The sequence below is a fragment of the Lygodium microphyllum genome, chromosome 25, assembly GCF_053477565.2.
Source record: "Lygodium microphyllum isolate KBCC chromosome 25, Lygodium_microphyllum_v1.1.10, whole genome shotgun sequence".
Classification (NCBI taxonomy): Eukaryota; Viridiplantae; Streptophyta; class Polypodiopsida; order Schizaeales; family Lygodiaceae; genus Lygodium; species Lygodium microphyllum.
This window is the reverse complement of record NC_141159.1, coordinates 108,036,339-108,049,394: the sequence shown is the minus strand read 5'-3', so window position 1 is coordinate 108,049,394 and position 13,056 is coordinate 108,036,339. Positions and strand designations below refer to the sequence as shown.

The following is a 13,056-nucleotide window of genomic DNA, read 5'->3' as shown; positions in this document are numbered from 1 at the left end:
AAAAACATGATTAACTAACCTAGATATGAGCAAAGGATAGAGAGTACTAGACTTAACACCATGTGCAATAACAAGATTCTCACAGGGAATCTCCCACGAGGAATCACCAAAAGAGACAACATAACTTGCATCATCCAAGGTGCCAGTAGAGATAAGGCTCTTTGTAAGAGCTAGTACATAATGTATATTATGAAGAATGAACATGTTGTCTGAACCAAAACGCAATTGGACATCACCAATACCAACTATCTTGTATGCCAGGTCATTATCCAACGGACAAATCCAATCATACTGCGATAGGAGTGAAACCACTCTATACGAGGGGTCACATGAAAGGAAGCTCCTGAATCTATCAACAACCATTGAGCATATTGTGACAAAGCATTAGTTAACTGTGAAGTATCCAAAGAAGAAGCTATCAAGATAAGATCATTAGATATATTAGGCTACACCACATTAATCTCCTTAATCTTGACACCATACTTGCTAGGCACAATGCTACAAATACATAATTTTTATTCTACACTTTACACTTTTCCTTTTCATCGCACTTGTCTCATTGTCAATGCATGTGATGTATGGGAAGCATCCACATTCTTTCTATTCACCTCTTATATGAAGAGGGCACTCTCAACATAGTGCAATTTAAGATCATCCTTAGCACAAAGAACCATATGAAAAGTGTCCCATAACTCAAGTAGAGTACCAAGCAAAAACAAAGTATGCAAAGTATCCTTGAACTCGATAATTTGCAAAGCTAATGATGGAGTGAAACTCATTCGAGTGTGCAAACATAGAAGTCCCTTCCTTCATGCGAATGTCCATCAATTGTTACAACCAATACATTTGAGATGAAGACTTTGCTTGTCATAAAGATTATTAATATGTGTCTAAAGCTCGTATGTGACCTGATTTCCAATCACAACAGTGTAGTGAATTGAGATGCAAGACTTTGCTTGTCATAAAATTTCTTAATCTATATCCAAAGCTCATATGTAGTCTACAACATTGTAATGAACTTGCTTAGAGAGTGATAAAATGCTTGTGGACTTGCATAGCTCATCTAGTTCATCCCAATCCTCAACTGTAATGTTTTCAGGTTTGGCACACCCATTTTTAAGTAGTCTAATATGCAATTTATGCGCTAAAACTTGCCATATCTAAGTCTTCAAATAGATGTAATTGGTTCCATCCAATTTCTCAATATTAAAGATAGCACTATCGCAAGAACCACTAGCCATAATGAGACCAAAGCAAGTACACATAAGGGCAAGGTGGAGTACTATAATACCCTTCAAATTAGTCCTAAAACCACTACTAAATCAAGCAGGAGACATGAGATATTGCCAAAGGAATGAGTTGTCCACAAATTGTAAGTAAAAGATTGTCAAGTCCAAGTGACAGCTCTCAAATAGGATGCATAAAACTGAAATGATAGGCTGTTGTAGTAAATTGCAACAATATGCCAATAATCAACTGTGAGCAACTAAGAAGGAAAAAGCCAAGAACAATCAGCACTAAAGACAGTCACAATTGCAGTGTGTTAGTAACCATACATACAATAGGCATAGACATCATACACAAGGTAAGACTTAAGGGTAGATGAAGAGAACTATCATATGCATAACTAACCCACTGAGTAAAAGCTCAATACATAACCCAAAAGCATACAAATACCACTGATAACACCTTGAGTAAAAGCTCAATATATAACCCAAAAGCATACAAATACCATTGACAACACCTTGATTGACATAAGTACCAAGTCTAGGCCAAGAGATCAAATCAGCCCGCGATAGGGTAACTACATCCAATAAATATCAAGAGAGCATGTACATATCACAATGACTCCCATTATCTCACTGTAATAAGCTCAAGTTCAACTGCATAAACCAAATGCTTTGTAGTAGATCCAAGTATCAATGTGGCTCAATACACAAAGCCGAATAGCTCCCATTGAAGTAAAAGTTGAATGCCAACGAAGCAAGCAAAGCTCAAAACATCATGTGAATAACATCCAAACATCCAATATCCATAGAGCATACATATGAAAACATATATTGTAACTATGTAAGCCATTAAAGCAACCAAGGCATGTAACCATAGCTAATATCAATGTAACGAAGCTCAAATCTCAGCTTAAAAGCACACCATAGTATATCAAGAAGCATACACAATAATCAAAGTAGGTATACATCCATAAAGTATCCCATAAAGCATCAATGAGCATTAAGCATAAGCTTTTCACTGATAAATGCTTATTCCCCTATTATTATAACATTGAAATGATAGTGAAATCTGAGCTATTTCAAGCTCAAATCAATCCTAAAAGCATAACCATACCATTCAGGCACCAAAATAGTATTCCCAAAGTACTAAACATGCATGATAGAATTTAGTGTTTGTTGTCCAAACCAGAACAATTCTATTATGCGTGAAATAGAGAATAAAAAGCTACACAAAATCAACTCTGTGAGTGCCCAAATTTGTAGATTTGGTCACACTCTTCATTTCTAGCTATGGAATGCCTAAAATTGATAATGTATGCAAAAGTTATGGCCAAAATACAACAGTGCTATCAAGCTACTATACCTGTCTACAACTTCTATAACATGCTCTGCATCCACTCAAAAATGGATAAAATGGTTGCTCCTTAGCTCAATATGTACTTAACAAGGCTCAACTAAGCCTTGGGAAGCTTCTCAACAAGCTTGGAGCAAGCTAGAATAAGCAAAAAAAAGGAAAGACTCAACGTATACCTCGAAACAATGGCTGCCATGAAACCTTGAGTTGAAGTTTTGAATGAGGGCTAAAGCAAAGGATGAAAAAGCTCCTCGAATGTTAGCTCTGATACCAATTGAAGGAAGTGAGCCTAAAGTGGAAGCATGTGAGCGGAAGTAAGAGATATGGTGGAGAGAGAGAGAGACACACACACACACACACAAAAATATATGGGAATTCCAACAATCACAATGTGTGATTAGTCTTTCCTTTATTGAAATGTCACTCAAATAATAAAGAATGAAGTGATGGTGATGGGTGTCTACCACCTGCAGTGTACACTTGTGGGTATTGTCAGTGTAGTAATACATGGGCAACTAGGCAAAGGTGCCTTTACCCCCAACAGTTGTTGATTTGGATCAATCGTTAGTGCAAATTCCTTTCATGGTTAGCATATGTTAAATACTTTGCTTAGTGATGCCATGTGTCTAATTTGAGAATGGACCGTTTGGACACATGTTAATATATTGAAACATCTTAATAGATGACATGTCTTGAAACCATGATTAGTGAAACTTCCTTTCATGGGTTGTGTAACTTTCCTTCACACGAGCATCTAGTCTCGTTTATCGGCCAGTGATTCCATGTGTCTTATTATGGAAAGTATACTTTTTGCAATTAGAATGAACCATTTAGACACAAACAAACATATTGAAGCATATCGAGAGAGAGTTTAAGAGAGGGAAGAAGAGTAATGTGGAAAATGTTTTTGTTGTTATTATTTTAAAATAACAATAAATATAATTTCATTCATAGTATGTGTATGTCAATTTTGAGAATGAAACTCCAATAGAAAGAAAAACCTCCTACTTTGTCGTGCTCTATATTACGTGCTTGTTTTCCTATCTTACTCAAAAAGGTTTGCTTGGAGAAAAGGAAGACTCGAGAATGTGGGCTTATTTAAGTTTCTCATGTATTTGGCAAATGTTGTAGGTGTGTTTAAGGCCCTTAAAGTTAGAGAGCAAAATATGATGTTCAACTACAAGCACACTAACATTATTGCATAAAGATCCAATCCAAATGCATGACCTTTGACAATCAATTGTTGAGCTTGCATGTGGAAGAAACGATGATTTGTCATCATTTTTTGAAATTCCATCTCTAAAAAGAAGCGAGACAATGTCTTAGGACTTTCACTTAAATATAAGATCTAGTGAAATCAAGCATACTAGAGGAACCCGTATATTGCGTGTCGGAGATAGAAAATGTAGGCAATGCATACAAGCCAAGAGGTGTAACTAGTAGAGGAAAAGGGTGGATGATTGATTGTTCAATGCAGACAATGCATACAAGTTGAGGGGTGTATATATCAGAGGAAAAGGGTGAGGGATTAACTGTAAGTGCAAGTCCATGCTATAAAGGCATCTATTGACTAACATGACTACAGGCACCATGTTGGGGCATCAATGCATACATTATCAATTGTGTATGAGAACCTCTCAAATGTGGCTTATATTGTTAATGATAGACGAGGGGCCTAAGAGTTGGGTCACATCCAATGTATGTAAGGGGGTTGGGGGTAATGCACCCCCACTCCCCCTTGCTTGAATGGAGTGGGAGTGGGGGTGATAGGGTTTACTTAACCCCAACTATCCCCTACTAGCCTAGCTAAAAAGCCATGTGCTAGCTAAGTGCCAATGAACAAGAAATCTTTATTTGAGTGGTACATGTCATGTTGGCCAATTGAGTACCACGGCGCTAGGCATTAATGTGTTGTAGCCTATTGTCGTCATGCTCCCAATCTTTCTTGTGCAACCGTGAAGACCTGTAGCATCGTTGCAACATTTGTGTTGGCTACGCTAGAGCTGGTGTGACTGAGCTCTAACTCGACTTGGCCAAATGTGACCTTATTTGGGGTGCTAGGCCCTGGCATGATTTGCCACACATCATTTATGATCCCGTGGCGAGAGAGGTCTTACACGAGCCAGTGAGGCAGTCGAATTTGTAGCGTGTGAAAGAGAGAAGGGCCGGGGCGGGGGCGGGGCCGCGGGGGTTGAGAGAGAGAGAGAAAGAGAAAGAGAGGAAAACCCTAAGGAAGGGGGTAAAAGGAAGAAAGAAGGCAGAAGCTTAATTCAAATGAAGAAGGCAGCAGGCGGCAAAAGGCATCATCCTACCCAACACAACCAGGTTCTGTAGGTAGCTGCATTCCACTACCACTTTCTCATCGCAACACCAGCACCAGCACCACCACCTTCATCGTCATCGTCATCATCAACACAACTGCTTCATCATCATCATCATCTGCAGCAGCAGCAGGAGAAGAAAAAGAAGAAGACAGGAAGAAGAAGAAAGAAGAAAAGAGCAAATTGGCAATTTTGAGCGCCTCTGCTTGGATCGATTGCGAGCTCCTTTGTTTGTTCCTTCTATCTGCCTTTGCTTTGCTCTGTATCCAGACAGAACTTCATCGTCCCTGCAGGGCCAGCACAGATTAAAGATTGAGTCCGATCATGATCTTCGTGTAGAGGTGAGCGGAGCTCTGCTTGTTCTTTCTCTCAATCTCTCTCTCTCCCCATATATATGTATATATGTATATTTTCTTCGCAGTGGCTTCTGCAGTGCATAGCTTTTACTTGCCATTGATCTCACTTTTAGCATATACTTATTTGGCAATGGATTTTGTAGTTTATAGCTTCCACTATTCATTGATCGCACTTGTAGTGTCTTCTTGTGTGACAAAGAACGGTGATTGATGGCCTTCCAAAAGGCATCAACGAATCGTAATCACATTTGGCATTAGCTTCTTCTTCCTGTATTTTCCAGTCTAACACTCTTCATGCTCCATTTGTGTGGATTCTATATTTGTCTGAACACGATAATATTTAGGGATGTTTTATCAAATTGTAAGGGTAGTAATCTCATGCATAGAGTAGTGATACTGTGCATATTGCTTTGATATGCACTTCATACTGCTTCTGCATGCAAGTGCTGTGATAGAATGACTGATATCTTCTTACAGTGGTATGCATGCATCATCAACAAGTAGGTCAGCTCTCAGGAAACTGTTGATTTCTGTCTTTTCTTCTCAGCCCAACATTAGCTGTAGTAAGCTGAAAGGAATACCACATGGTAGCTTGTGCCTCAGAGCAATGATGGTGTTCCGATCCTCACTTTCAGCTCCTTTCTACTGATCATTCGATTAGGGCAAGACAGTGATGTTCATGTTCATTTGTTGAGTGGCGTCATATTTAGGGGTGATGGGTATCATGGGCAGCTGTAGGACTGTTTATACTGTTATGGGCGGTCTTTATTTTTGTGGTGATTGATAGATTGGTGTTGATCTATTCAATGGATTTTACAAACGTTTTATTTATCACCAGGGAGTGTGGAAGAGGACCGTGTTTAGAGAGCAACTGTTATACTGCAGAGGTAATGTGACTACTTATTTGAAAGGTCATAAACACTGGATCAATCCTGATTAATGTTCGTTTTTGGATCTTTGTCTGCTATCATTTCAGAGCATGGCAATGGAGGTTACACAAATTCTTCTCAATGCTCAGTCACTTGATGGATCTGTTCGCAAGCTTGCTGAAGATAGCCTGAAGCAATTTCAAGAACAGAATCTGCCAGTGTTCCTCTTGTCTCTTGCACATGAGCTTGCAAACAATGAGAAACCTCCAGAGTGCCGCAGGCTAGCTGGACTCATCTTGAAAAACTCTCTTGATGCGAAGGAGACGGCACGGAAAGCAGAGCTGGTACAAGCATGGATCTCCCTTGATGCAGGTCTGAAATCACAGATCAAGGGAGCACTTCTCATGACTCTGACATCTCATGTTGCTGATGCAAGTCACACATCTGCCCAAGTAATTGCTAAAGTTGCCGCCATAGAACTTCCACAGGGGCAGTGGCCTGAGTTGGTAGGGACACTTTTGAACAACATGGGAGGACCACAAGCTGAAAAGGCTCCTCATGTAAAGCAGGCAACATTGGAAACTCTGGGTTATGTTTGTGAGGAAGTGTCTGCTAATGTTCTTGCTCAGGAACAAGTTAATGCAATCCTGACTGCTGTTGCACAAGGCATGAATACGACCGAGACCAACAATGATGTCAGGCTTGCTGCGACACATGCACTCTACAATGCACTTGATTTTGCACATAATAACTTCGAGAATGACATGGAAAGGGACTATATAATGAGGGTTGTTTGTGAAGCTACTCTTTCGCCTGATGCCAGGATCAGGCAAGCAGCATTTGAGTGCCTTGTTTCAATCTCTTCTACGTATTATGAGAAGCTTTCTCCTTACATGAAGGATATATTCTCTATCACATCCAAAGCTGTTCGAGAAGATGAAGAACCAGTTGCTCTTCAAGCAATAGAGTTTTGGAGCTCCATTTGTGATGAAGAGATTGAGATTCAAGAAGATTATGGTTCTGACTTTTCTGGGGATTCAGAGGTTCCTTATTTCAAGTTTATTCAGCAAGCTCTTCCTGCTCTGGTACCATTGCTGCTTGAAACACTTACCAAGCAAGATGAAGATCAAGATCAGGAAGAAGGCGCTTGGAACCTGTCAATGGCAGGGGGCACTTGTTTAGGCCTTGTTGCTAGGACTGTAGGAGATGAGGTTGTTCCCCTTGTCATGCCTTATGTGCAAGAAAATATAGGGAAGCCTGATTGGAGGTATAGAGAAGCAGCTACCTATGCCTTCGGATCAATTTTAGAAGGCCCATCACTTGAGCAACTGACTCCACTGGTAAATGTTGCTCTGAATTTTATGCTTAACGCAATGAAAGATCAGAATCGCCATGTCAAAGATACCACAGCCTGGACACTGAGCAGGATCTTTGAGTTTCTTCATGGGCCAAACATTGAAGCACCTATCATAACTCAAGCTAATCTTCCTGCCATCCTTGGAGTGCTAATGGAGAGCATTAAAGATGTGCCAACAGTTGCTGAAAAGGTTTGTGGTGCTATCTACTTCCTTGCTCAGGGCTATGAGGAGTCTGGGGCTGCAACTTCCTCTTTGTCGCCTTATTTTCAAGGCATCATTCAAGTGCTTCTTGCTACTGCCGACAGAGATGATGCAAGTGATTCTCGCCTGAGGGCCTCAGCCTATGAGACTTTGAATGAAATTGTGAGGTGCTCTACTGAAGATACGGCTCCCATTGTGATGCAGTTGGTCCCTGTTGTGCTCCAAAAGCTCAACCAGACTCTGGAAATGCAAGTCTTGTCATCAGATGATAGGGAAAGACAAAGTGAGTTGCAGGCCTTACTCAGTGGTGTGCTACAGGTTATTATACAAAAGCTGGGGGCGTCTGAGTCAACTAAGGTTGGGATCTTACAATTTGCTGATGAAATGATGAGGCTTTTTCTTCGAGTTTTGGCCTGCAGAAGTGCTACTGTTCATGAAGAAGTGATGCTCGCAATAGGTGCACTTGCATATGCAAGTGGTGCAGATTTTGGGAAGTATATGCCTGAGTTTTCCAAGTATCTGGAGATGGGTCTTCAGAATTTTGAAGAATACCAGGTTTGTGCTGTTACAGTTGGAGTGGTGGGGGACATTTGCAGAGCCTTGGATGAGAAAATCTTGCCATTTTGTGATGGCATTATGACCCAGTTGCTAAAGGATCTATCGAGCAATCAACTGCATCGATCTGTAAAGCCACCAATCTTTTGTTGCTTTGGGGACATTGCACTTGCCATCGGGGAACATTTTGAGAAATATCTAATGTATGCCATGCCAATGTTACAAGGAGCAGCTGAGCTTTGTGCCCATGGTGCCAATGAAGATGAGGAAATAATTGAATATTACAATCAGCTACGAAATGGTATTTTGGAAGCATACTCAGGCATTTTTCAGGGCTTTAAAAATAAAAAGGCAGATTTGATGATTCCATATGCTGGTCATATATTACAGTTCATTGAAAGTGTCTCTGCAGATATTCAGAGGTACGGAAAACAAACCCATTACTGTTTAATCCTTAGAAGGGTTAATACTATCATGATTGTTGCAGTTTGGATTAGGAATCAACTGTTGATTAATCCTTTGAAGAGTTAATACTATCTTGATTGTTGCAGTTTGGATTAGGAATCAACTTTTAGGCCATTGTTTTAAGTGTGATAAAGTGTGTGCTTGTAGCTGTTTGTAGGTTGGTTTACTAATTTCACAGCTGCTCAAGATTGTAGCTGTTTCTAGATTGATATACTATTTTAAGCAATGCAGGTCAAGTTTGTAGCTTTTTCTGGGCTGATATGTATGGCCCCAATCAGTACATCTTGAGATTAGTACAATACCTTTGTCTAAGGGCTTACCAACTGGAAGGTTCAGTTTTTGGTAAAGAATGCCCTGAAACCTGTAATTATCTGTTACGGTCTATGAGACATGAGTAGACAGGTAGAAATTGTGACCTGATTTGTTAGGGATAAGGCTTGGTGGGTGTACATGTCTGACCCACCAAGTCCAGGGAGGGCTGATTTTTGGAATTCTGTAATAGACTTGTGCTTGGGTGGATCTTCAGTAAATCTATGTCTTGTTTGGAGGTCTTTTAAGAGCATCAGTTTGCTTTAATAGTGTTGTCAGATCAGGTTCTCAACATTGGTCTGATGGGAGAGGGCTCTGGTTCTTCCACTGAAGTGGATGCTAAACTAATGGTTGTAGACTTGACATGAGTGAATCTGGAGTTCTTGCCATGGATGTTGTAATCAGAATAGTAGCCCTACCTTATGTGTTGGACCTGAAGATGGGAACTCAGAATTGATGGATGATCCTTTGGACCTTAGGGAGAATCTTAATGATCTTTCAATGGCATGTTTGTACTTGCTGTTCTTTTTAGATTTGTTCTGTAATGGCTGCAGGATGAGATGATGAGGCAGGGTCTTTTATTGTGTGAGGTAGTGTTACCCCATTGATTCTGCTTAGTCTTGTTGGCAGCGATTAGGAATTACAGTCTTCTAGATGTGAAGATCTTAAATGTTGTACGTACATACAAGTCACAAAGTGCAAGTAAGCCAAGTAAGCCAGGTCTTGATTTGCACATGCTGATCTTAAATGTTTCACAAGTCACAAAGTGCAAGTAAGCCAGGTCTGATGATTTGCACAAATAGTAAAACCTTTGCTTGAAAATTTTGACATTCTACTCATTTCTTAGGATCACTTTGTTCCATCAACAAAGGTTGAATTGCCCTTGAGATGTTTTCTGTTTGGTGAAACTTGGAAGTTCTGATCTTGAATGTGTTGTGTCCCCCTAATAATACCTTGTGCCTTTACATGATGGACTAGACCGTGCTCACTTGGTGCTCAATTAAGATGTGCATTGTGACCTGCAGGGATGATGCTGTAATTAAGGCAGCTGTGGGAGTTTTGGGTGACCTAGCTGATTCATTGGGCTCCAATGTGGCATCCTTGTTCAAAAGTTCAAGTTTTTATGTCAGCTTTTTGCAGGCATGTGAGGCATCTGAAGATCTGCAGTTGAAAGACACAGCTCTCTGGGCTCAAAGTATTATCAGCAGGATCCTTTCAAGTTAAGGCCTGTTTTTATTGTCATATGAATGCTTCTACTTTTTCCTTTTGAAATCATTTAATTGATTCACTTGTAAGGCTAGAGCAGCTGGTGATGTTTGGTAAGGTTTGCTTTGGAGTCAGTCCAAGTGGACCATCTTGATAATATTGACCAGTTTATAGTTATGATAGGTTTTTTTTGGCTTTTAGTCCTGGGGACCACTAAAGATTTGTGGTCTCTCCTGGATGAAAGTGAAGAGCATCTAAGCACAACCCGTTTCTTGGGGATGTGGTCCAATTCAGAGTCCTGCACCTTTTTGTGCAGTCTGATCAAGTCTATGCAAAGAATCTCCTGTAGACTGTTGATTGCTGTGTAACCGGCAGTCTGTCGTGATAATACACAAAATTTTGTTTTAATCTATGTTTGTAGTGCCTGTACTGCATATTCAAATTATGTGTTGAATTTGTGCTTGTACTGCCTGTAGCTCGTGTTCTCTTTTGTGACTTATTATATTGTGACTGCAGTGTAGTCGTGCCCTTTCCTGGAATTGGAGCATTCATGGTTATCAAATTGAAAGTGACCGAGAAATATGCTTTATGCTGTGTACTTAATCATGCTGTGAACTGTCCTGTTATTTGTTGCCGACTGAAATGTTGATATATATTCTTCAAATGGCTACTTCAGCAATCGAGCTCACTTCCAAGTTGTCAGTACATTTCTCAAATAGGTTTTTTGCTAAGAACATATAGTGCTACTTTTGAAAAGATCGAATTGTTTGGAGTTTTTGAGAATGGAGAATTCTTCAAACGTCTACTTCAGCATTCAAGCTCACTTCCAAGTTTTTAATCAGTGCATTTCTCAAATAGGGTTTTTTCTAAGAACAAACTGTGGTAATTGTTTGGAGTTTGAGAAAGGAGAAATTCAGGAACACACCCTTCTAACAGCATTATGGATTACTCTCGATATCTGAATGTTTGTTACAGGCACCCTTACCAAGTTTTGGTGGCTTCTACATGTCACTAAGGCAGTAGTTGTGGCAGAATGAATGCGATTGAGAAGATGTTTAGAACTTGTGATTTGGCATTCCATTCCAGGACTTCGTTCCTGAGCTAGTTGAGTGTTTGAGAGAGTATGTGAGGGTGAGTTTTTGCAAGAGTAGTATGAACATAATAGTCTTTCTCTGTTCTCCACAATGCTGGCTCTTCTTTTGCGCTCTACATTATATGGTTTGTTTGATCTGTATGGGAGATGTTTTACATAAATAGAAGCAAAAATAATAGACAATTTTGGAGTGGGGGGTAAAACACACGTTGAGGAGTAATGGAATACCGTAAGGTGAGTCTGAAGAGCTGCTTAGCCATTGTCCAAAAGCCCTTAAGATGATTACCTTTGGCGAATGATGAATGCTGAAGTTTTGGTGCAATATAATTAATTTTAAAATTTAGTAACTCAAAAGGGTAAACTATTTGCCAGTATACATGCTTGCAAGGACAGTTTCTGCAAATTACAATTTCCAGCCTACCATTGCCAGCATTGAAGAGGCCCAACAAAACATTTTAGTATAATGTCTTTTAATTGGACTACTTGCATGTGGTTGTTATGATTTTTAACCAGTACTAGCCTTCTGATTCGCCTATATCTGTTCAATTAGCCATACTTGTCCATACTCCAACTTTGTTGACTTTAACAGCTATCTAGTTAGTTGCTAGCGTATTGTAACATAAGTTTTGTCTAGACGCTTGATCGGAATCTCTCTTTTGCATTAATCAACTATTGTAGTTCCCTTGTAAGTTTTCAGTAATTGCCTTTCTGATTGGAACATGTCTGCACCTATCAATCTGCTACTAGCAAAAATAACTTTGTTCTATGCAACTCCATACCCTAATTTTGTTGGTATGTGCAGTGCTACCTGCCAAAATAATTTGTTCGATATATGATCATACTCTAGCTCTATTGGCCTTAACAGCTATGCAGCTAGCAACAACCGTAATGTGCCACAATTTGTGTCTAGATTTTCATGTAGATGATTTTCATAGCAACAACCGTAATGGAAACCATGTTAGTCATCATTGGATTGTCATCAATGTTACCTTTAGCTGGCCTTTTTCTTCTCTCATGTTTTTGCTTTTAGAGAGAGAGCAAGAGCTGTATCATCTACTGATAAACTTCACAAGTCAAGGTCTACTCTTTACTTGACCTCCATAAACTTCACAAGTCAAGGTCTACTCTTTACTTGACCTCCATGATGGTACATGGCCAAGTTAATAGAGTCCTTCCATGGGCTTTTGGTTGTTTAGATGTGTACTTACTTGGCTAGCATAGAATGATCTTCAAATTTGCAGTTCTTAGTTGTGCCACATGGCATGTGATAACCATAACTCTCATCTCCCTAAGTCTAGATGATTATAGTTGGTGGTTTTAAAAATGCCTTTTAACTCTTAAGAATGTTGAACATGTGTTACCTTCTAAAACTCTCTCTCTTGTTGCAGTTCAAGGGTAGGTTGTATGTGTATAATTTGTAGGCATATGCTTTTACTCTTAAAACCTATTTCCATCATCCCTCTCACTTATTCTGATGTTGAGATAGATTGTTGCATATCACTCATATGCGTATGATTAATTTTCTATTGCCCCAAAAGGGACTTGATAAATAGCAAATGCCACCAATGCACAAGAAAGCAAGTAGAAATAATCACTATCTCATTTAGTTCAGCTCCATGAGCAATATTTACTTTTTTAAGGAATTGTTATTGTGAGATTTTAACCACATTGTGATGAACATAGCAAAGGTCTTACAAATTTGACTAAACATTGAGAATGCACAAATATTCAATTCAAGGA

At 39.6% G+C, this 13,056-nt stretch overlaps 1 protein-coding gene across 5 annotated transcripts; it reads left to right on the top strand.

Annotated features, from left to right (window-relative positions):
• Nucleotides 1–4,778: 4,778 nt before the first annotated feature.
• LOC148014605 (importin subunit beta-1-like) lies at nucleotides 4,779–11,119 on the top strand. Of its 5 annotated transcripts, none has more exons than XM_087666314.1 (5): nucleotides 4,779–5,245; nucleotides 6,099–6,147; nucleotides 6,237–8,665; nucleotides 10,043–10,236; nucleotides 10,745–11,118. In XM_087666314.1, the coding sequence occupies exons 3-5, from the start codon at nucleotides 6,240–6,242 to the stop codon at nucleotides 10,870–10,872; spliced, it is 2,748 nt and encodes a 915-aa protein (XP_087522440.1). In that variant the 5' UTR covers nucleotides 4,779–5,245; nucleotides 6,099–6,147; nucleotides 6,237–6,239; the 3' UTR covers nucleotides 10,873–11,118. The 5 variants fall into 5 exon arrangements, with proteins under 5 accessions (XP_087522440.1, XP_087522444.1, XP_087522442.1 ...); XM_087666318.1 differs by having other exon boundaries at nucleotides 10,740–10,878; XM_087666316.1 differs by lacking the exon at nucleotides 6,099–6,147 and having other exon boundaries at nucleotides 10,745–11,119.
• Nucleotides 11,120–13,056: the final 1,937 nt, after the last annotated feature.